The sequence below is a fragment of the Manis pentadactyla genome, chromosome 12, assembly GCF_030020395.1.
Source record: "Manis pentadactyla isolate mManPen7 chromosome 12, mManPen7.hap1, whole genome shotgun sequence".
Classification (NCBI taxonomy): Eukaryota; Metazoa; Chordata; class Mammalia; order Pholidota; family Manidae; genus Manis; species Manis pentadactyla.
The window spans coordinates 109,114,311-109,139,352 of NC_080030.1; the positions used below are offsets into that span (position 1 = coordinate 109,114,311).

General features: G+C 52.1%; 1 protein-coding gene across 4 annotated transcripts; it reads right to left on the minus strand.

The window, feature by feature from the left end:
• Window positions 1-1,134: 1,134 nt before the first annotated feature.
• On the minus strand, window positions 1,135-17,853 carry DDO (D-aspartate oxidase). Of its 4 annotated transcripts, none has more exons than XM_036902963.2 (5): window positions 17,768-17,853; window positions 15,874-16,049; window positions 14,974-15,082; window positions 11,412-11,588; window positions 1,135-3,038 (listed from the first exon to the last, which is right to left on the minus strand). In XM_036902963.2, exons 2-5 carry the CDS (start codon window positions 16,043-16,045, stop codon window positions 2,471-2,473), a joined length of 1,026 nt encoding a protein of 341 aa, XP_036758858.2. In that variant the 5' UTR covers window positions 16,046-16,049; window positions 17,768-17,853; the 3' UTR covers window positions 1,135-2,470. The 4 variants fall into 4 exon arrangements, with proteins under 4 accessions (XP_036758858.2, XP_036758861.2, XP_036758860.2 ...); XM_036902966.2 differs by having other exon boundaries at window positions 11,412-11,581; window positions 17,768-17,830; XM_036902965.2 differs by lacking the exon at window positions 17,768-17,853 and adding an exon at window positions 17,061-17,197 and having other exon boundaries at window positions 11,412-11,581.
• Window positions 17,854-25,042: the final 7,189 nt, after the last annotated feature.

The following is a 25,042-nucleotide window of genomic DNA, read 5'->3' on the forward strand; positions in this document are numbered from 1 at the left end:
GTTGGTCCTAAGTTGGAAATGGGACAGAAATTAGGGAAGCTGCCTGTTACTAGTCCAGCCCTGGCCATTTGGGGCCAGCTGCTCCGGAAGGGATTGTTCAGCTCGCTGGGTCATCACTAGACATGTCAGTCTGGCTTCCTGCAGGTCCAGCCTCTGGCAGGCAGACCCCTGGCCGGTTATTACAGGTAAGGAGGCTGGTTTCCTGGGCAGGTTGCTGCAGGTCATGGGTCAGAGTTCTCTATTTGTACATGGTCTGGCCGTGGTCCATCTGTATATTCAGCCTCTCGTCTTTCAGACAGACAGCTGACTCTGGGCAGCCGGCCTACAGCTGGCAGGGTGATGCCCACTTGGGAGACAGCTAACTCCACAGGCTGCCTTGCCCAGAAGGCCCTCGGGACACACGGCCTCTGTGGGCACACCCCCCACAGCGAGGAAGGAGGGAAAACGCAGTCTGGGAGCAGAGAAGCGCAGGAGGAGAGGGGGGACAGCACTCAGCGCTTCTCAGCCCCGGTAGCCAGTTAGAACCCCAGGGGCAGCTCTGAACAGACCCCGATGCTGGGGTCCTGCGTGCCCCACAAAGATTCTAATTTAATAAAGCAGACATGGACATTAGCATTTTCTCACGACTTCCCAGGTGATTCTAAAGTGCTGCCCAGGCTGGCAGCTACTGACCGTAATGAGTGAACCCGTGAGAGCCACTGGGCACAGAGATGCAGCAATTAGTGGACATGAAACAGGGGCACGCAGCTGTCTCAGGAAGCTCCCATCTCGCAGTCCTGTGATGTTGGGTGTTAGAAGTACAAAATGCAGAGTGAAACTACAGTAGCAAACGGCCAACAGGCAGAGGGTGGGGCAGGTTTAAACTGTGGGCACAGACAGCGCCCTTAACACTGCTGGAGAAGCGCTGGGAAACGCCTGCTTGGAGCGCCATTCTCCATTTTCGTTTAACCATTAAAAAGTTTATTTCTCTGTTAAAATGACGTTATTTCTCACCGTCTACGTGAGGAGTGCACGCATGCACATGTATTTTCAGTCTACCTAAGCTAGAACATTTCTACAATACTTTGAACAGAACGATTGTGTTTGGGGCACATCAACTCCAAACCCTCAAAAGAATCACACTCACTCCACATACCTGGTATCCATTTTTTATTTCTAGACTTTTCTAAATGTATCAATATATCTGAGTTTTATACAATACCACCCCCTGGTGGACATCAACAGAAAAGAACCCACACTTGATTAAACTGAAGAACACGGCGAAGGAAGATGGAGACCCAGTCCCCCGGCACCTGCGGCAGCTCCCCTGCCGGCCGAGCGTCCTCTTCAAACAAGCCACATGCAGAAGCTCAATGGACGGAGCAGAAGGAACAGCGCTGCGCCGGGGGCTCCTCTGCCCATCTTCATGGCCAACCCCAGGACGTCCAAAATAGAACTTGGTTTCCTAAACGCATGCCATTTCCCCCAAAATGCACAACGAAAATTGCACCTATTTCTCCAAAGTCTCCATGCCTCGTAAGCGGCGCCTCCCTTGCCACGGGCTCAGGTCGCTGCTCTGAGCACGCACAGCCCGCGGACGGAGAGAGGGCGCCGAGCAGGCCTCAGCCCAGAAGCCAGGAGGGTTACTCAATGCAGCGATTCCCAAACTCATCTTATCACGAGGCACATTACCCCTCCTCCCCGATACTTTTTAACAGCTTCCAGGAAACCCTTTGGTTGTATTTCCTTCAGAATGATTGCTCCAACTTAATTAGCAAATTGGCTCCCCAGCTGCCAATGCCATTCAACCTTCAAAAACGCCCTCCACGCAGCACGCTGCTGTCAATCACTTGGGTAACAGAGAGCGTGACCCTTACGGCTGAGCCCAGAGAGCCCTTAAGATGGCACTGCGTCCACAGGTGCTTCGTCCCTTTTTGAAGCATCAGTGTACCAGCGGGCGGGAGAAAGAGGTTGCCACTGGTCCTAACGGGATCGTGCTTTTGTCTAACACTAACCGTCGCCGGCCTGCACTGCATGATCACCCTGCAGGGTTTTGGAGGGGTTACCTGCTCACTAGGCTGTAGCCCTCCCGCATCTCGGCGGCTTGGCACTGACAACGAGCTGAGAGTTTTCCATGGCTGATCTCCTGTGGATTTAGGAGCCAAGAGATGCCAGAAGCCCGACAGCTTCCAGCTTCCAGTGTGTAAATTGGCACAGGTCCTTGAACACCAGATCTAACAGGAATCTTACTCTATACGATTTAACAAACAGTGGAGCCTTACGCCCTATGTCATTAGTACTAGACTTAAATCTAGTTCTAGGTTAGTGCCAGATTAGATTAGTACTAGTCTAAACCTACTGAGACATATTGCCTCTTTCTAAATTTTGAAAACAAAGACACGTCTAATTAAAGTCGTTAGAATCTGTTCTGGTACTTAAACTATATTTTGATCAGTGGTGGCTGGGACCCTCTGCTGTCGTTTCATGTCACCTACAGCTGGGACTTGGGAGTGGGGTTCCTTAGGACTTGGACACACTCACTCACCAGCCTGGCGGCCTCCAGAGCAGTGCCCCAGTGCACAGAGAAGCCCCCAGCCCCATGGCCATAGTGGTGGACCACAGGCAGCCTCTGGCCATCCCGGACTAGAAGCTCTTTCTGCAGCCGCACGCCTGGCCTGGAGGGCCTCAAGCCCACCTTCTCCCTAATGTCGAAGGCTCCGCGCAGGGAGGGCTCAAGAGCACAGCATCGGGCAAGAATATCTCTGCTAATCTCTGCGTCTGGGGACAGATTCCAATCTCCTTCTTGCCTGGTCCCACCCAGGGTCACACTGGCCGCCCCAGGGTAAATATACGTCAGCCCACTCCCGTCGCGGATGAAGTGCTTGACCCAGGGGGCCTGCACTTTGAGCACCTGGCCCCGCACGGGGAAAATCTTCGAGTCTCCCGCAAGCTGCCTGCTTCCCAGGCCTGAACAGTTGACCACGACGTCGAAGGACGGATGGAGCTCCCACAGGCTTCCTATTTGTCGCATGAGGATCCGGCCCCCATCTTTTTTTATCCTGCGGAGAACAGAAGACCTGAGTGAGCCTAGGGACCCCCTGGCCGGATGCTGGCCCAGCTGCCTTGCGTCCTTGCAGGTGGGTCATTCCTCCTGCTGAACCTCAGTAAAAACCTGTTTCAAGACTCCAAAACGAAGGGATTATACACCTGCTCTTCTCATTCTTTGCTGAGTTCCCAAATCATACTGGATGCTGAGTAAACACCAGGTTTATCTGGCATTTTGAACATCCAGGCATTTCTTGTTTGTCATTTATCTGGCACCAAAACTTCCTGCCTTAGACACTCCATCTTACACTGTTAACATGTGCACGTCCCTCCGTGTCACTGTGGCCTCTGCACTGGGTGATGGGGCCGGGGCCACATGCCCCCCACTGCACCCCCCGTGTCTGCCTCAGGAACACAAACAGGGGTAGCTGATGGACAAGATGATAGGTGCAGTTGGTCATGACTTTTTGGTCCAAGTTTATCAATAACAAAAAGAAATGGGTCAAAATTCACTATTTTGACCATTTTTAGGAATACAATTCAATGCCATTAATGCCAACACATTCACAGTGTCGTGTGGCCATCACTATGCACCTCCCAACTCTGTCTCCGGAATGCATGGCCTCCCGGGTCCTATACTCACTCACAGGCCACCTGTAGAGCGTAGGACATGTGACATGAGAAAAAGGCCGTCGGCAACTCTGCTCTACAGACGAGGCTGAAGGCCTGAGCACAGGACGCTGCAAAGAGGGCCCCACTGTGGGGCACAGCGCCCTTCCTCAAGGGCTGACAACTGGGCCTGGGACAGAAGTGCGACCACTCAGCAGAACAAATAAGTTCCAAATGAGAGGCAATGTGCGATCAAAGAGTAGGGGTTTATGTCCCAGTTCTGCCCCACTTTCACCTTGAGGTCACGGCCAACTCACCTCACCTCTCTGACCCTCAGTCTCTTCATCTGTCATGGGGGTGACCCCTCCCTTGCCTGCCTCAGGCCATAGCTGCAAAGTGCACATGCAGTAATGGGTATGACAGTAAGCGCAATAAATTGTAGGGGATTGATATCAATAAGTTATCAATTTCTTATCTATGCTGAATGCTTCTTACTACAACTATATCCCAGCCCAGTGCCCATGACCTAGCTGACTTGACACAAGCATTGGTCAGTCCTGAAGACAGCATGAAATCCTGGTTTGCATATACAATGGTGAGTTTTATGTGTTGACTTGACCGAGACTTGGGGTGCCCAGATAGTTGGCCAAACAATATTCTGGATGTTTCTGTGAGGGTGTTTTTGGATGAGATTAACATTTAAATGGTGGAGTGAGTAAAAGAGACCACCCTCCCTAATGTGCGCGGGCCTCCTCGAATCGGCTGGAAGCTTGACTCGGACGGGCTGACCCTCCTCCTGCCGGACTGCCTTGGACACCAGCTGTTTTCCGCCTTCACACTCAGACTAAAGCACTGGCTCTTCCTGGTCCCGAGCCGGCTTCCAGCCGGGCCACAGCTCCACCTGGCCTCCCGCTTGCCAATGCGACTTGCAGATGGTGGGACTTAGCCTCTGTGATTGTGGGAACCAATTCCTTATAATAAACCTCTCTATAAAAATATTATCTCATACATACATCATATCTGCATATGCATTCATTTATCAGCATCAGTGTGATTATGCTCTCCGGTCTGTCTCTCTGCAGAACCCTGACAAATACAAAGGGCACCTGCCTCTCCAAATGCACTCCAAGCTGCTCCCCGGCGGGCCCGGGAGGGGCTGCCACCAGGCCTGCAGGCAGAGAGCTCACACCCTCCCGCCCCTGACAAAGCAGGAGGTCACGCTGTTCAGAGCACCATCTGCCTTCCAGGTCAGGCAGAGAGCGGCTTCATGCGAAGGCAGCGGAGGGACAGAAACTTCCAGAGCCTACATAACTTGCTGCCGGAGGCTGTGAGCAGCGCCCCACGTGCCAGAGACCGAGCCGCAGCGCCGGCACCTCGACTCTGCCCGGCCTCCTTGTTGTCCCAGACTCCAGGGAGACGGCGCTGCCTCCCTGGGACAAGGGGGCCCAAGGAGAGACCGCGGCCCACGCCGGCGCTGCAGGGCCACGGGGCCTATGAGGCCAGCGGACGACCTTTCAGCGTCACCAAAAGTGGTGAAAGAGGAGACTGAGCCTGGGGCTTGGTTTGCTCCTAAGTAAATTAGTTTGTAGAAGTTAAAAGTATTGAATGCAGCAAATAAATTTTATGGTCCCAGGTTTCCAGCTTTCTCAGTGAAATACACGATCTGGGAGCTTAAGTTACGTTCTTCCAGTATATAATACTAGATGAGTGTTCTTAAAGGTAAAGCTTTTATTCCCCCGTAACACTGGCACAGAAGAAAGAGGAGCTCGGGACTGTGCAGCCACACCGACTGACACAACCTTTCAGACGGTGAACATAAAGAAAAGACATTTAGAAAAAGGAGAGCTCTGCCCTTCACTGGTCATATGACCTCGGGCAGGTCACTCAATTCCTGTGAGCTTTAATCTCCCACCCATAATTTGGAGATAATATGACTTCACAGGCTCACTGGGGAAATGAAACGAGAGCACATCTGGACAAAGTCTGGGGCGGTGGGTGCCCAGCCCCCACGATGCTCGCAGGCTTTCTCTGCAAGTGAAGCAGGCCCAGCGCTGGGCCAGGCTCGCGGACGGCGCAGCCCTGGTATCTCGCACGTGAGCGGGCTGCCCTGCGCACTGAGCATCCTGTGCACTTGATTATGTTTCATAGCCTCTAAGAAGGATATTTGGATTTTAAAACTGTTTTAAGTTGATCATTATTGGAAGAGTATCTTGGTTTTGCTTTTAATAGATTGTGGACTTCATGTGCCAATATTTAAACATTATGTTCTGTGCCCCAACCATCCTAATCAGAGCTCAGAATTATTCTCAGAGAAATAAGGGAATTTTCTGCTTTGGGATTTGAGCAGATTTCTTAAACTCACTGAATCTCTTTCCTCCACAATAAACTCGCAGTAGGAGCATGGAGCTCGTGGAGTTTTTTATGAAGATTGTGTAAGAATTCAACGAGTGCAAGCACCCCGCTTTTCTGTTCCAAGGCACTGGAGGGTTGAGCTCCTGATGCCATCCAGCCTTACCCACAGACCCAAACTGTCGCCGCGGACGGGCTGTCTGCAGCCCTGCCACTGGCTGGGAGGGACCCAGGCCTGGCACCCCAGGAGCAGCCTTACTGAAGGTGCCCAGGGATGGTCATCCTTGCGCTGTTGCGATGCGACCATGTGGTGATACCCAGGCACCACTGTATCTGCCAAGGGCAACGGATCAGGACGGCGCCAGGTGCAGAGGCGGCTGTGCTTGGAAGCTGGACGTCAGACGGGTGACAGGGTTTTTGCAACCGTAGGAGTCATCAACCCTGGAGGCTTGCAGCGGTGGGGCTGGGCCTGGAAGAAGCCTGAGGACATTCTCCCTGGGGCTCCCTGCACCCGAGCAGGACTTCACACTCCACAGGGGGAGCTGCCACTGCCCTGGCCCCCCAGGAGGAAATGGGGGACTGGCGGCCCAAGAAGCATGCTCACTAAAGAGCCGCAGCCAGTGCCCTATGGCCGTCACCTAGAGCCCAGGGCACCCACTCTCACCCAGCTTGCAGCCAGCCCTCTGCTGGGCCTCACCAGCCGGACCCATGCATACGGTGGGGGGGGCAGGGCTGTCTTCAGGGCGCATCCCATGCTCCCTGGGGGTTTCAGCAAGGGGGAGATGGAGCAGCTGTGCCCCCGAGGAGGACTGGGGCTCCACAAAGCACTTCTTTACACACACACACACACACACACACACACACACACACACACACACACACACAATCTATCTCCCAGGAGCAAAGGGAAGCCCCCTCAGCCCATCCCTTCTCTTGGGTCCAGAGGAATTCCTGCACTGCACCCCATCCCATCCCCGTCACGGCCTGAGCCATGTGAGGGAGGAACCCTGGGCGGCACTAGTGGGTCAAGGGATTCTGGTGCAGAGGGCCCAGGGAAGGACAGGCCTGGTGGGCACCGGTGCAGAGGGATGGGACCGTCTCTGCAGCTCTGGGGAGTAGGGCGGTTTCAGGAGGGAGACCTGGGAGTGGAGGTCACAGCAGGAAAGGGGTGCAGTCCAGCAGGGACAGAACCAGGCATGCACAGCGCCAAGACAGTGCCCTAGAACCTCGTGCACCCGGAATCCACAGGCTGGCTTGTTTTGGAACCTGATGAATAGAAACTGGAGAAAAAAACTCTTTGTGTCATTTAAAATCTGTAAGTGCGTTCCATCTCGCCAAAGGTAGGCATTTTAACCCTCCTTGTTAACACTTACATGGCTCGTACCTGCATTCAGGAAGTATCACCCAAACAGTTCTCTGAGTTAAGCAAATACAGACTCTCTGCTGAGGAGCTGAGATGCTTTGGGGCGAGAAGGCACGTGAGGGTCCGGGGGAAGGCGGAGGTGCCTCTCTGCCCACCTCACCGCCTTGGGATCTGGGTCCCAGCCAGAAGGGTGGAGGGAGGCCCTTCCCCAGCTCTCTCCCAGGCTGGCAGGATATTCCTCGTTGGAGGGCAGAGCCAGGGCCTGGGGCACCCAATTCAAAGAGAACGGGTGAGACTGAGGCCTGCGCAGGGCTGGGGAGCAGAGCTGGGGAGCCTCTGCCTCCTGTTTCTCAGAAGCTCTGCGTGGAGCCCGGCCCCCGTCTGCCTCTAGGAAGGGCCGGTGTCAGCTGGGATCTACAGTTTAAAGTCTGTTAGAATGAGGAAAACGACACTGAGTTTTTGAGTTACCGTTGTGAGGACAGGGAGCAGAGGGAAGAGATGGTGAAGAGTCAGGAAGCCATTGCCAAAGATGTGGACCAGGCCAAGAACCCTGAGGGGGGCTGGCGGTGTGCGGCTGTCGCTGTATGCGTGTACTGTCAGGCATGGTCCATTTAAAAGTTAATCCTTGCTTCAAGCCTAAAGCATGACACCTTATTAACAGTGGCCAGAAAATTAACTATTTTCAGTCTACTGGCAAATGAGAAAAAAAACAAATTTAAAATTTCACTTAGCAAATAATACTATGCATATAGATTCACAGAAAAAAACCCACTGCTTCTCTGTGAGCCTTAATGTAGCTGTACCTAACATCACTTATAACAGACCTTTTGAAAACTATATATGTATATTTTGCATGTGGCCAGGATGTAAACAACTTGAACTCAGCAGGCCAATGAGAGTGTTCTAAAAGTACATCCACAAATTATTTGAAACCACTTCCTTCAAGGCTGAAGCCTAGTTTCCTCCCTTACAATATGGGCTGAACCTAGTCTCTTGCTTCTAGTGAATATATATATGCATTAAATATATGTTCATTGAATATAAATAGATACTTTAAATATATATATGTATATATTTGCAACATATGATCCTGAATTTTCTTCGGCTCTAAAGCATGTTATTGGGACAACTGGCAAAATCTGAATAAGGCCTACAGGTTCCAACAGAGGGAGACGTCAGGGGACAGAGGCAGGCAGAGGGAGAAGGAGTAAAGGCAGCTTGTTTCCGCACTGAATCCATAAGTTCCAACTGCGCATCGGCTTGGATTTATATTAAGGAAAAGATGGAGGGGAACGTGGATGGAAAGAAAGTGTTTTTCTTCTCCAAACTGGGGTGGGTGGCATCCTGTGGTGCCCCAAAGTAAGCAAGGGCTAAAAAGAAAAAAGAAGAATACAGACACAAGAGCAGCTCAGAGGGTCTCCCACAGGCCAAATCTTGGACAATTTGGGCATCAAAATAAATAGATTCTAATCTACTGAATAAAATAGGAACCCGCGAGTCCACACTGATATAAATAAACAATTGAATAAGTAAACACAGGAGAAGGAACAGCTCTTCCCCAAAGCTGAGAGCAGGTGCAGCAGCTGGAAAACCCCCTCACCAAGCCCTGGAGTGATGACCCGGGCGGAGATCACCAGCGGGCACTAAACCCGGGGGTGAGGGGTCCACGGGCACAGGGCGCTCACAGAGCCTCGAGGTCTATCAGCAGCCGGTGATCACAAAGGGGTGATAGTGACTCCACGCAGGGCACAGCAGATGTGCCAGGCGCTCGGCGTGGACACCACCACACGGGACAGACTGGGGCCATGAGCCTCCTACTCGAGGTTATGAGGACCCGGCCTCCCACCTGAGTTCCACCAAAAATACGTGACCTCAGTCTGGCCAGGAGGAAACCTCAGACAAACCCCAACGGAGGGGCGTTCTGCGGAACACCTGGCCGGCGCCATCCGAAGCCGTAAAGGCTGTGAAAGGCAAAGACGACTAGGGACTAAAGGGACACGAAGACTCAATGCCACGTGTACTCACGGACTGGATCGCGGCCCGAGAGATACACTGAGGCCCTAACGGGGCCTGATGGGGCCAAACACAAATAAGGGCCACACACTGCTGTGTAGCATCTGTGAACACCGTGTCTGTATAAAGCGACATCATCGCTCCTAGGAAATACGTGCAGTGACGTGTAGGAATGATGGTGCACCGTGCCCACGAGCTACTCCTAAACGCATAAAGAAGACAGAGAGACAATGACAAGGAGAAGGACGCTTCCGTGTCCGTGTCTGTCCTCCGCTGTCCCTGCCCCGCCCTGGCCATCTGCGTGGGGAGCCTTGGGGCCCTCTGCGGTCTCTGTGAGGAGGGCAGCCATGGCCACGCGCTCCTGCACCCGCCTCTCCCTGTTCTGCCCAAGCCCGTGGGCTCCAGCCGGGTCGCTGTGCACCTTCCTGAGCACCAAGGCCAGACGGCAGCCTGGGGGTGCGATGAGCCTTCAGCCCCAGCGAAGTACAAGCACCGAACATTATAGGACTTCCCAACAACAGCTCATTTGTGCAGCCAACAGTTTGTACATGTTCTTCCATTCTTTTATCATGATCAGAAAACATTATGTAGCATATTAACAGGGAAGCTCTGCCCCTTCGGGCACGTCTCGTAACTTCCCCTTATCTGAATTTAAGACAAAATATACGACACCTCAACCTCAAACCAATAGCAATATATCTTCCAATCACTTCTGATTTTCCATTTTTTATAAAATATTTTTCAATAATTTTTATACGTAAGGACAAAATGAATGCTGCACATTCAGAGTACCACTCAGAGAGGATGGTGACCTGCTGGGATGGCAACGCCGTCGGGTGACAGCCGACTGCTCACCTGTCAGCTGTCATGAACAGGTCCAAGCCAGCAAACAGACTGCTTTAGGGGCCAGGGAACCAGGCCTGGGAGGGCAGCTTTAGGAAACTGGAACTATACCCAGTAAAATGTCCCGCATCAGTTGCTAGGAGGTGAAAGGGAGAAGAGAGCTTATAAAGCTACCCACGTACGTCACCATGCTCCCGACATGAGCCTCACACACCCAAGCTCCTTCCTCTCCCAATCCGCCCTCGGAGTCTGCGCACGGCCCCATCACATGTGTGACTGTGATTGTTAGTTGCCACACACGCACACGACCACACATGTATGCACACACACCATCACCCCAGTAGGCTATACATTCCTTAAGAAAAGTGATCATGTTTTATCCTTTCCAACCAGCTTCTAGGACAATGCCAGCTATATACAGGTGTTTCACAAAGAAATGTAGAATTGATGACTGACATGAATCAATTATCCTACGTCTGGGACCAGATCATTGTTGCCACTTAGGGCCTCCCCAAGTCACTCCTCCAACATTTACATAGTGACTCCCAGCGCTGCCGTCCACCTACCAATGCACAGATTTGGGGATTTGAAAGGGCCGACGTTTCACGGCCCTCAACACACTTGCAGTTTCCAGATTCAGTGAAAGAATTCTCTCAGTATGTTTCCTGGGTGACGGAAACACAAAACCCTGACCACCAAGTCAAAATGCAAGTTCAAGGTATTTTAGGCTAAACTTGGTGATGAAGCAATTACCTACTTTAGATAAGCCCTCAGTTTTAGAGGTCTTACATATAACAAAGAAAATAGTGAAGCTATGTCCTTTATCACTAGTAAGGAAAAAAAATGATTTGTAATAAGCCTAAGAACTCTCATCCAAATAGCTGTAAACATATTCTCCAGACGTTCCATGTTCTAGGTGAGGGGACTGGGTACCATTCAGCGAGCGGCTGTCCTGGGGGAGGGGACCACAGCGTGATCACCCCTAGAAGTGAATGATGGGCAAGTCACTGCCTGCATGGTGGGACTCCCTCCTCGGGACACAGACAGTCTTTGATGGCTTTATAAAACCCTAGCCGTCCGAGAGCAACAAAGCACGGTGCAGAAGGGCTGTGAGGGGCCCGGGGGGTTCTCAGCAGGTGCTCTGAACAGCTGTGAGCCTGTGGGTGTCTGTGACGGATAAAGGAAGCAGCAAAGAGCCCTTCCAACTGACCTTTTCTCCAGCCAGGGGAGGTAGGTGGGGCCTTCACACTTCAGGGTCGTAAAAGCATGGCCAGACGCATGCTGGGGGAACTTCGTCAGCTCAGCCTCGGTCATCTTCCGAAATCCCAGAACCACGTCGGCCCAGAATGGCACTTCTTCAGCAGCAATGCTCCGAAATATCTGCCAACTCAAACATTAGGAGGGACATTTCCTGAAAATTTCCTGAAACATTTCCTAGAAACCCATTTCTAGTGAACCCCATGCGACAATCTCTAAAGCATTTAAAAAACAGACTGCCAATACACAGAGAGGAAAAGATCTATTCTGTTCTCTGGGGTTCAGATAGCTCAGTAGGTAAATTTAAAATGGTCATGACTGGGGGACTAAGACATTTAAAAATAGGGCATCTTCACATAATGTAGGGGGTGGGGGGCACGGGGAAGGCAGTACAGCACAGAGAAGTCAAGTAGCGACTCTACAGCATCTTATTATGCTGATGGACAGTGACTGCAATGGGGTATGTGGGGGGGACTTGATAATAGGGGGAATCTAGTAACCAAAACATTGCTCATGTGAAACCTTCATAAGATTGTTTATCAATGATACCTTAATAAAAATAAATAAATAGATAAAAATAGTGCATCTTTTAAAGATTACATTTAATTCTCTTTCTAAAAAGTCTTGCCCAGATTTTCTTTATTCACTCGTGACTGTGCATTACTGAGGACAGATTTTTTTGGTTTTTATAATGCTTAAATTGTAAACAAACTGTCAACATTGTAAAGGTTGGCCTCAATTCTCAACAAAACATCTAAATTGGAATGAGCAATGTTGGGTGTTCAGAGGGTGTGAATTGTGAGTTACGTTGCAGGTCATCTCTTGTATCTCTAGACAAAAAGCCCGGGGGCGTCAGGGGAAGCCCTGTTCCCAGCGTGGGGACCTGGATGGTGCGGCTGAGATGGGGACACTGGTGGCTGTTAACAAGGAGCCCGTAGTAGGGCTATGAGTGGCTGCTAGGCATACGCGCGCCTTCGTAAGTACTGGGCTGTTCTCACATAGGAAGACCTGCCGCCAATCAGAGCTGCAGCTGGGAACATCCGAGGGCTGCACACGGTCGCTAACGACGCACTCATGGCTTCCCAGGACGTGTGTCCCTCAGCAACCCCTTCAAAGCAGCCCCTGTGGCCGCACCAGTGTCTGCTGCGGGGCTGCGTGCCACACCTCTGCTGTCTCACTGTGCACACTCTCCCTGAGCTGGGCTGCCCTCTTCCGCACCATCACCAACACCTACAGGCCAGACCCTTGGAAGGCTGCCTGCCTCTCTGACCCCCTTCCCTCTCCCGAGCTCCAGGACCAGACCTGGACCCGCGTTGCCTGCTCCCCATGGGCTGAGCCCACCGCCACGTCTCACCCATTAACCCCACACACACTCTCCCGGACCCCTTCCCCAGTCTTATCCAGCCCAGAAAATGGGGCCCGTTCTACGCGGGTGCTGACACCAGAGGCCCGAGAATCACCCGTGACTCTCCACTCTCGCCCCCACGTGCCACCAGCTGTCAAGTCCCAGTAAATGTCCTCTGAAGCATTTCTCGAATTCTGCTTTCCAGCCCTCTCCCTGCCCCTAACCCATGCCGCCATCATCTCTGTCTCCACTACAGGCAGAACATTCTTGAAACGCAAACATGCTCGGCTACTTCACCATGTAAAACCCTCCGCCCCGCACGACCCTGGACTCGTTCAGTCCCGCCGACACAGCACGGCCGCCCAGACTCAGACCCATGCCTGCACTGCCCCCTCAACTGGGGTGCTGCCTCCCGTGCCCTTGACCCTGTCCCTGTGCCCTTCACCTCCACGACGTCACCCGCCTGACCCACACTCGCCCGGCTGGTCTCCGTTGCAGCATCACTTCCTTCCAGGTGGCTTCCCGTAACTCCTGAATCTGTCCCCAGACATAAGCCCCACAGCACCCTGCACTCTTTTTCCCTGGTAACTCCTGCCCCACCTGCGCTCCTCAGCTTGCAGGCATTCCCTGCAGACCAGAAGCCACCTGAGGGCAGGACCGTGTCTGTCTGTCGTAAACATTCACTCAACACATCTTTGTTGAGCACTTACTATATGCCAGGCAGTATGTACTAAACTGCTCGTTTCTGTCTCCCTAACACCTGGGACAGTCCTGATACTGCAAAATGCTGAATAAATAATTTTGGAGGAATAAATAGGTGAAAAGGCTGTATGCTCAGCCAAGAACACATAGATATTTCTGCCCTTGTCATTGCTTGACTGATTCAAATCCTTTTTGGAAGCAAGTAGGACAAAAATCATTCTCCTGAATGAAATAAACAACTGTCATTGAGAATAGCTTGAAGTACGTTCTTTTTAATATCCTCTGTGGTGACAAAGAGTTACTCTTGAAAGGACATTTGAATTTTGGACACAACTGTTTCCAAAAATTGCTTAGAGCCAAAGTTTATGAATTAGGCTGGGTCACTTTGTTTTTAGACAAAGACAAAATGTAGCCATAAATCATTGAGAACAATTTTTCTATGTGGCTCATCACCTGCCTTTGGAGATAGTTATAGTATCAGTCCAACTTCAGCAAGTAAAGAAGGAAGAGTTGCTACTTGGGTAGGGACTGTGGGAAATGAGGACGTCAGCATCACTGGGTGTTCGCAGAGGTGAGGGAGGGACGGGGAAGGGTGGACGTCCGCCTGACGACGCAGGTGCTCTCATGAGCAGAACATGTCAGCAGACGGCCTGATGGCAGAAGAGGAGAGTGGACAGCTTCTTAAAACTACAGACGACGCAGCAGTTTTGAGAACTCAGTAAAGGCGTTTGCCTCCTTCTGCTCGGCAGAAGGCTGTACGGCATGACTGTTATCACCTAGGATATGTGTGATGTCATAAATTTAAAACATTAATTTAAAATGATGAAGTGGTCAGTGATCTCTGCTTACGATGATGTAGAGAGTTAGTGTCACATTTTAAGCACTAGTTTGTGGTAGAAACATTAAAAAGGATTTAAAAATTTTTTGCACTGAATTATGCGTGTCTCCTGAAATCAGAGATGAAGAATCTAATAAAAGCAGGCTAACCACTTGAGAAATATTTTTTCCTAAATGGCACTTCAAAGGGCAACTTCTGTGACTCACAAAATGTACTCCTTTGGGACCTCTCGCTCTCCAAGGACACCGAGTCGACAGGATGTCCCTATACGTTGCACCCATTCCTGCGTCACACCTGTTTGCTTTCCATCCGCCATGTGACCCGCAATAACGTTAGTGAGGGTTTTCCTACTAGATGTTTTATTAGCCATATTCACAAACCAGTCCTCATCCCTGGGGAAACTCAACATAGTATTTGTGAGGAGAGCCTGTAATGGTCGTTTATTGTTAAAAATCTAATAATACTGTAACTGTCTTTCTTGAGTTCTTTAGAGTAAGACCTAAAATGTTCTAAATCCTCCCACACAAGCTCAGCCCTGCTGGCAGGGGACACTCCTAGGATTCTACGCTGGACTCTGAAGTCTGTTAAATCCCCCTGAGGTCCACAGTAACTCCAGGTTTCCCCTCCTACCCGGACACCAGGTGGACCCCGGCCTCTCCGGCCTCGGCAGAGTTGGCGATCGCAAACAGGTGCGCGAAGGTGTCTCTGAACCACTGCTTCTGCTGCGGAAGGGGCGTGTCTGAAATCGTGGAGAGAGGCAGGGGGAAAAATGGTGATGAGTGGACTTCAGACAAGCCCTTTCCTAGAAGCTGGGAAAACAAAGGGAGCGACAACTAGATGAGGGGCCCACTAGGCCGGAGGCTCTACGGAGACCGGTTTTGAACGTGGACACACGATGTCTGTGTCTATTCATGTAATGATTGACTGTCAGAGCGGAAATCGGCCAATCAGTGCAAATCTGACATATGGACCATCTGGAAGGTGGGCTTTTGGGGCCACAGGGGTAGGGATCAGGGCAGGGAATGGGCCCCACGGCTGGGGTAGTAAGAAAAATGGCCCTTGAAGGTTCTTAACTTCTGAGCAGAGGCCAGATCCCGGCTGAGGAAGGCAGCTGGCCGCACAGCGGGGATGATGGGAGAAAGAGCCGTGGTCAGAAGCAGCAGCGCCGCCTCCCGGCCCGAGCCTCCGGTCGGTGCGCGAGACCCCCACGCTCTCCTCCCCGGGCACAGACGCGGAGGCGCTCCGGACGGCAGCAGCCCCGCCAGCTCAGGTCCCCGGAGGTGGCACTTGCTGACGCTCAGTCAACACGTAGCGTGAGCAAGAAATAAACCTTTGCTTTTGAGCTGCTGAGATGTGGGGGCGGTTTTTGTTCTGCGGCCGGTCTGAGCTCTTCCTAACAGATGGGCCAGTGAGATGTTAGCTGCAGACTTCACACTTCCACACACACATGTAGCTCATCAACAGAATCCCATTCACGCTGCTTTATATAATATCTTTCGTATCCGACAGGAGCTAAGATCCCGCTCTCACCTGGATAAGCATGTGGGATGAGCATGCCGGCGGCCACGTCGCTCGTGGTACCAGGACTGGACTTGTCTGAAATGACCGTAATGGAGCATCGCGGGACCAAGTGGGGGATGCACATGGCGGTCGCGAGCCCCGCCACGCCTGCCCCCACAACTGCGATCCGTGTCGTGTCCATGGGCCTGGCAGGAGGGAGAGAGGGGCTGCGGGCCTTGCTTTGAGGCCCTGGGCTTCTGCCCCCAGCCCCACAGCCTCTCAAAGTAAGAGCTGTCCTGTGAGAATTTCTCATGAAGCCGAGAAGTCCGTGGAGGCCGTCCACCTGTCACACGTGGGGAATGGGCACCCATTCTACGCCCCATCAACTTTCAACAGAGTTGCAGACATTAACAAAACCCGCCTGGGTGGCCTCTAGAGCACACGCCAGGTAAGTGGGTTTGCATCTGGGAGGTTTCAGCTCATCCACCCCTTGCCCGAACCACCGTCCCACAGTCGAGGGAAGGCTGGTGAGGGAGTGAGGCAGGCGAGCAGCACAGCTGGCCTCTCCGGCCCCTGACACCGGTGGGGCACCACTGGGAGGGCACGACCCGCTAGCAGTTTCTAACTCAGCCCTTCCTGTTCACCGACTGGTCATTGACCACCTGACAGGGGCTTTGAACCTTGAACTTGGCGTCCCTCTCCTGCTCCTCACTCCCACTGGAAGTGAACTCCCTCCCGGCCCCTGCGAGCAGGCTTCCCGGGTCAGGGACTGGCTCTCCTTGGTGGGCCGGATGCCGACTCGGTAACCCGCAAGACCCCTGGTCTCCTGGCCTCAACTCCCCGTAAACCAGGCCCGATGAAGTCCTCATTAGCACCTTTGAGTGGTAAATAAGTGGCCCACTGAGGTGTCTCATGGGGGCTTCTTCCAGGAGCCCAGACGGAAAGGCAGGAGGCAGACACCCAGCAGCCCAGGTTGGGCGTGCTGAGACCCACGCCCAGGGTGAGAGCCAGTGGGGAACGCAGCGCCCAGCCCCCTCCCAGCCCCAGCCTCTGACCCGCGGCATGTGCTGAGCCTGGCCCTGCAGCCGGCCCCCTGTCCGTGTGGCCCCCTGCCTGTCCAGCCACCTCGGCTCCCACCCCCTGGCCCTCCCTGTGGGTCTCAGGGTGCAGCTGCAGGGAGTGTGCACACTTAGCCCAGCCGCCCACTGCCTCCCTACCAGATGGAGCTCCAGCAGCAGGTTGCCAACAGAGCCAAGCCAGCCTCTAAGTCTGCCCCTGGCACAGCTCCCCTGCCCAGCCAGCACCAGGCGTGGCTTCGGCTCACAGGGCACAAAGCGTGACCACCTGCAGACAACCCCCTTTCCTCGGGACAGGTGGGGCTCACTTCAGGGGCCTCTTGTGGCTCAAAGGTCTCTGGCACTGTGACAGCCTGTAGTCCCCCAAGGTGTGGGATGAGTGCCACCTCTACTTCCCAGGCAGCACACAGACCCTTAGCCGCGTCGGTCTGACCGCTCCCCTGTGGGCCAGCCAGCTGAGGAAGAGCAGGATTGCCCGGGCACAGGGCAGGGGCTGGGGGGCTCCAGGGCAGGCAGAGGCCTGCGACAGGGCTGATCTGAGGCGAGCAGCCCTGCCCGCATCCCCGGAGACAGAGAGCCACCTGCCCCCTTCCTGCCTTTACTACTTCACATTGGCCACCCCTGCCCAGTGACTTCCTCAAAACAGCTCTAATAAATTAAGTTCAGAGGAAAGAAATCTGTGGCTGAGAATAACTGGCTGTGAGAGAGGAGAACAGCAAGCCAGCAAGGAGGGGCACCCCAGTCAGCAGCCTGTAAATCACTGTCACCCAGTCCCACTAAGACACAGCCCCAGACCCCCGGTGTAGGTACAGAATGACCCCTGAGCTGCAAGCCGAGGATCCGGGTACCTGCCTCCAAAAGCCGGCGCCGGAAGCCACAGAGGCCCTGGCACCAATGGGTGTTTGCCCAGTAAGTGGTTGGCCCAGTGCCTGGAGACGCAGATGGAGCGTAAAACTGCTTCCCGTTGGGGCATGTGCTCAGGACCTGCCCTCTAACCTTACTCTCCAATGGCCTCTCCGCCCGCATGCGTCCCTGGGGAAGGGAGCTGCATGGAGCTGCGGCTCGGCCGAGCCCCTGGAAGCAGGTCCACCCTTAACGTGTCCTCTGTCCTGTTTAGAAACCCCCGTGTGGCCTCCGGCCTGGGATTCCTCCAGCTGATGTTTGGCTGGCAAACAGCGGGGGAGCCCGTCCAGCCCCAGAGAGCTCCCCAGAAGCACACACTGGCTTCCCCGCTGGGCTGCCCAGAGCCGGCTGCGTCTCCCGCTGGTGCCTGGCTCTGCCGGGCCAGCTGGCAGGGGGCGCGAGTGGGGGTGGCTGAGGGCAGAATAATGCTCTGCCTACTAAGACGAAGGCCTAATTGCATTTGGAAAAATTATTCAGGACATAGTCTAGGATAAAAACCAAATGATTCTTTAACCCACATGTTCAAATATTTGCCCAGTGTTCATAGTGCAGTAGACATTTTACAGTCCATAAATTTCTTTACAGGGAAGCAGTTTGAGGTATCAAAGTAATAATAATATTGTAACCAACATGAACTTAGCACCAAGCATGTGCTAGACACCGCAGGACACTGTGGAGCACAACCACCCCACGAGGTACTATTATTATTATCCCCCTTCTCCAGGTGAGTAAAGTGAGTCTGTAAGAGAATGAGGAGGGTCCAGAGCCTCCCATGGCAAAGCCCAGTCTGAGGGTCAGACTCCAGAGCTCAGGGTCGTAGCCAAAGCAGGCACTCTGGTCTCTTTTAGCTCAAGCAAGTCACCTAACTTCTGAGTTTCAGCTTCGCCTCTTGAATATTGAGAACAAACCAAGATTTTCCTTACAAGTTGTTGTGAGCACATGCTGAGAATAATATCCCTCTAATACAAAGCCACTGAAGTGAGCGCTGACCCCTGAGCTAGACAGCACATGCGCCGTGTTTATTCACCACGACCAGAAACCCCTGTGTCAATCACGTCCATTTTCTCGACCGCAGTGTCCCTGGTTGTGGGAAACAATCTGCACAAACTGCCGCTTTCTCCCGCGTCCAGTCTGGCGGCCTCGTCCCAGGTAGCTGTTCCCCAGTGTCCCCGGAGGCCCGAGGGTCAGCACTCCACTCACAGAGGCCAAAGTCCCGACGAGCAACTGGAGGAATTTAAAAATAAATAAATAAGTAAGTGACACACCAGGAAGGAAACGCACCCTTCAGAGAGTAGGAACTGGAACTGAATCTGACACAGTGCTGCCCTGTTTATTCCTCCCTGAGATCTGGTGACTTCTGCAGGACTGGGAGCTATTAGCTCATCAACTGGGCTTCATCTGATCACTCACTGGCTTCTAGATGCCCCGGAGCCCCGCCCCGCCCCGCACGTCCCGGGAGCTGCCTGCCGGTCTTACAGGTGCCCTCCGAGGAGCTGCACGGGCAAGCCCCTCCCCCGCCCCCCAGAGCCCACAGTCTGTGCAGACACTCTGCAGCTCGCCCTGGGCTGGGACCTGCTGGTTATCAGCCCTCTGCCAAGGCAGGCCAGCCCTGCTCTGCTGGTGGTCAGCACACGGGCCGCAGTCAGCCTCTGGCAGGCGTGGCACAGCCACACATGTGTGCATACACACACACACACACACACACACACACACACACACACACAGACGCGTGGCGCAGTGAACCCAACCCTGCAGAATTTAGGCGGAAACAAAACAAAGGCGACAGAAACTACTTGCTGCTTTGGGGGTTGCGATCCACCTGACGTCCTATAAAAGTTCAGCGTTTCCTTATTTTCCAGATCTGACACATAAAAGATGACCTTTTAGATTAGAAGGGTCTTTGCCTTTAAAAATGCAAATCACATGACACCAATTTTACTTCCTCAATAAAAAAACATGGAATTACATTAAAAAGTAAAGTCCACATGAAGACGTCTGGTGGATTTTCTAACTAAATCTCTATGGAGTCTGTAAAAATGTACGCTGTCCTTACATAATTTAAATTCCTCTAGGAAAAAATACTGCCTGGGAAGAGCTGGTAAAAACAAAGGCATGATTTTTCTGATAAATCTACATCCCCGGTGCATTTACAGCTTCTGGGAATGAGAAACGTGAACCAGTACACCTGTGACGTGGTGTGAGGCCACATCATAGCAGGGGTGCCCTGGGAGGGCAGCTTTTTACTTCGCTTGGCAGAAGGCTAATAACCTAATTCCTAGAAATGCTGAGTAAGCTTAGATGTGGTGGCAGCACTTAAAGTGACATTCCACAGCAGGTCGAAGGCGCTTTCTGGGGCCTCCAGACGTAGCAGGTCTATTCACTGACATAAAAACCCCCAAAGAACCCTATGTCAGGGTCTGAAAAACACTAAGTCAAATAATAAATAGATGCAAATGGAAGACCCAAGCCAGAACTGGACTTTTCTTTTAAGCTTTGCAGCAAGAACACAGTGCAAACAAACCCAGAGCCCTCACCTACCCCCACTCTCGGAGCAGAGGACTGAGCCCCCGGCGCCCTGGCCAGCCGCCCCATGCCTCTCACCTCCTCCCAGGATTGGGGGCAGGGTGAGGGGGCCCCCTCTGTTACCAGGCACCCCACCTTCTCACGTTTTGACCTTTTCCTCTCCACCAGGGCCGAGGCTTGTGCGTGAAGAGCCCCTCACATTTCATGGCTACAGAGGCAGGTAGCAGAGCCCCAAACCTCTCCATCAGGCAGCACAGAACCCCTCAAGGAGCAGGTGGCCTCTGGAACCGCCTTGGCCGGCAGGCACACAGTGGGGGCCCAGAGGCGGTGCTGGGAGGCAGGCAGGGGCAGGCACAGCCTGCAGATCCAGGCGGGGCACAGGCCAGGCGGGGCCAGGGCACAGGGCAGGGGCACTGAGAGAGGACGTGCCGCTGCGGACCCGGGTCCATGAGATGCAGGAGCGGCCTTACCCCGGCAGGCGGAATTATAATGGACGGCTCCCCACCGACGGAAAACAATCCTCGAGCAAAAAAACAGCGACTGATGAACAGTGTCTGTGAAGGGGTATGTGGAGGGGACTTGGTGAAGGGGGGAGCCTAGTATACATAATGTTCTTCATGTAATTGTAGATTAATGATACCAAAATAATAATTTGGAAAAAAAAAACCAGCGACCACCACCCTACTTACCAGCTGGGTTCTACGAACCCCACAACCTCATGATTCAATGAATTGGCTTCCAATGAATGGAAATCTAGAGCGACAGCGCTCTGCCTCCCGGCCATCCCAGCAAGGCTCCACGACCTGACCGACACCTGCGGCAGGAAGGTCCAGACGCCGGAGAGATGCACGCGGAGCAGGGCCGCGATGCCTCTGCACGGCGCTCCGAGGTGCTGCTGCCCGCGGCCAGTGACCTGTGAACAGGGGCCGTGTCCAGGCAGGAGCCCAGGGCAAGGGGAGCACAACGGCCAAGACAGACACCCGCCCGGGGCCTCCAGTGAGAACAGGCAACAAAACTTACGCTCCGCTTGACATGCTTAGCAATAATTGTGACTTCTCAAGAATCACTCGAGATTTATGTCCACCTTCTCTGAAACATTCAGCGGTGTCTACAGGCACGCAGATGACCCAAGGCAGCTCAAGGCCATAAGAGGGTGAGCCCCAAACCTCCATGCGCCCGGGGGCCCATGCACCTGCCCTCAGCCTGACATGAGGAGAGCATCCGTCTTCCACGGCAGGAATTTGTTTGGGGTAAAGAGTGGGATTTGGGAGAAAAGAATTTTTATATCTATAGTACATTCTATTTCAGTTTATTTTAAGTCAACCGCTATCTTAATGTGCTTTCTCAAAAAGTTAAGGGAACCTTACAGACTAGTAGGAGGGGAAGAATGTGGTTTTACTGGGAATAGGTACCTCTTATTAAGCCAAGGAGAGAGGCCCCAGGAGAAACCAGATCAAACCCTTGATCCTGGAGCTGCGAGGAAACAAACCCTGTGGCGTGAGCCGCCCGGCCCACGGCGTCTGGTTAACCAGACGCCACACCCACGCCACATCCACACGCCTCACACGACTCACACCCAACTCGGGACACGTTCGGAGGAAGTTAGCCTTGAATCGTATGGAGAGTTAGTAAGTCAACTGCACTTGAGAGTGAAGATGGTGTTAGGACAGCAGCATCTCTTCGAAACAGCCTCTTTAATATCCTCGCTGATGAGCTGCAGGGAAGCCCCAGGGCCAGACGGGGTGTCAGCGTGAACTGACCTTCCCGCATCTCAGAGCGCCAGCAACTGCTGTGGAAACAGCACCCTTATCCTCAAGGGCCAGACACGATGAAGTGACGCACAAGTGAAAGACAACAAGAAAACACGAGAAAATGAGTGACCCTCACCTCACGATCACTGGACGCAGCTCTGCTGTGTAAAGGTAAATGAGGCCAAACGCTGCCCCTACGGAAAATTTTCCGGCCATAGTCGCTGCCACAGTCCAAATATGTTAACCCTGTAAACAAAAACAGCAAGACTGGCCATTGTAAGTAATATTTTAAAAAGAGAAATGTAAAATCTTTAAAGTCATTACTTGAAACTTTCTAAGTCTCCAGTATTCTTCAGAACAATGAAGTATCATGGGTTTATTTTGTAAATTCTACTCATGCTCTGCGAACGCTTTCCATCTCTATGGAATTTAGAGGAAAGTTTTATGGCCCCCCGGCCCCCCCCGCCACACGCACACCCCCAGCCCAGGAGACCGCTGGGGAGACAAGCCATCTGGGAAGGTGCTGGGGCACAGGACGCGCCCGGACGGTGCTCCTCCACCGGTGATGGACACACTCCCTCTGGACCTGATCAGACGGAATCCAAGAGCCGTAAGAACAAACCGTGCCCTTGGTGGCGTAATCCCTTGGCTTATAAATAATCTTCAGAAATAATTTGAAAGTGGTAAGTGACTATTAGCACAGACTCTCTTTTTCGGCAGGCGCGTTCTTCGGGGCAAACCTCCCGGGGCCTCCAGCCAGGCCTCTGCTGTCCGTCCGCATCCCCCTCCAGCAGGCGCGCACAGAGTCCTCCCCCACCTGCCGGCGGATGTCAAGACCCAGGCGGCCTTGGACTCCTGGTGTTGAGGATGGCAGCGCCTCTGTGACCGACCCACGGAGCCAAACATCCACTCAGCGCGGCCCTGACGCCGTGACCTCCACACTCACTGCTCCACGGGCAAGAAGTGAGCATCCATCATGGGAGTCACCAAGACTGACCACCAAGGGACACAAGCCATCTGGGAAGGCACTGGGGCACAGGACGCGCCCATGGGAGTCACCGAGACCGGGTCGCCTCTGCGAAGGCAGCAGTCAGGGTCACCTTGCCACCTTAATTACTACTGAAAATATCTGTGGAATGAATTAACGTGACTTGAAAAAAGTTGTGTTGACACTACCGTGTAGGGCGAAATTTTATTGCCTGGAGAAGTTCATGCCTAAGGGTCACTGCTCTGTATTTACAATAGCCAAGATATGGCTGCACTATTCAAAGCATTGTTATAGTGACCACATTTCTCAACAGCCACATCCCTGCCTTTCCCACTATCTCTGGGCTTTTAACCACACTAGAACTCAAAGCTTCTGGGGCTCCCCTAAATCTTCACCAGCTCAAAGGCAGCTGCCATCAACTCAACTAATATAACTACAAACTACTTTTTAGACACAAACACAAAAAAGGTACAGATGAAGTTCCCTCAAATTGGCCGAAGCCCCCTTGTCCTGAGTAGTTGTACTGTGTTCATAACACTCATAGATCAATCACCCAGAAATTCCGTTACATAAAACACTTGATTCATCAACCCTGATAATTAAGTGAATTAATTAATTAAGTGGTTAGTGAATTAAGATAATTCCTTCACAAAAGGAAGCCAGTGGTTAGCTCAAATTAAATTTCAAACGATAAGCAGAACTTATAATGCCCTGCTCTAAATGTTGAGATATTATTACCTAATAATTTTAAAAATCACTGGAGAAAGACTATATAAGATATTTCAAAGCATTGTTATAGTGACCACATTTTCCAAATTGAGAATGAAAATACAGGTTCTGATAACATTTTTTTCGGGGAAAGGGGGAGCACATTAAACTAAAAAGTTTCTGCACAGCAAAGGACACCATCAACAAAATGAAAAGGTACCTACAGTGTGAGAGAAGATATTCACAAATGATATATCAATCAGGGGCTAATATCCAAAATACATAAAGAACTCATACAACTCAACACCAAAATAAATAAATGAATAAACTGATGAAAAAGTGGGCAGAGGACCTTACTAGACATTTTTCCAAAGAAGGCATACAGATGGCCGCAGATGCATGAAAAGATGCTCCACATCACTACTTATCAGGGAAATGCAAACCACAGAGATCACCTCACAACAGTCAGAATGGCCACTACCAACGACAAGAAATAACAAATATTGACAAGGGTGTGGCGAAAAGGGACCCTCCTACACTATTGATGAGAATGTAAACTAGTGCAACAATGGAAACTGTGGAAAGCAGTACAAAGGTTCCTCAAAAAACTAAAAGTAGAAATACCATTCGACCCAGAATTCCACTTCTGGGAATTTACCTGAAGAAAACAAAACCCCTGATTCAAAAAACGATATGCACCCCTATGTTTATCACTGCGTTATTTACAATAGCCAAGATATGGAAGCAACCTAAGCGTCCATCAGTAGATGAATGGATGAAGATGTGGTCCATATATACAATGGAACATTACTCAGCCATCAAAAATAAAAGGAAATCTTGCCATTCACAACATGGATGGACCTACAGGGTATTATGCTCAGTGAAAAAGTCAGACAGAGAAAGACAGACACCATGATTTCACTTATATGTGGAACCTAAAGAACAAAACAAATAGACAAACAAAACAGAAATAGATGCATGAACACAGAGCACAGACCAGCGCTTACCACCAGGGAGGGTGACAGGGGACCAGAAGGGGGTAAAGAGGAACCAGCTTCCAATCATGAAGTAAATCAGTCACAGGGATTCTAAGTGTCGGGACGCTTCTGCCACCAGAGGGCGCAGCGGGACTGTGCATGTGCGCCCCGGACCGGTCCGCGGCCCTCGGCTAAGGTGACGCCACGGGTACCTTGGGCCCCAGTAACCGCTCTCCTCTGAACATTGTTTTTATATATACTTGAACTAATTTT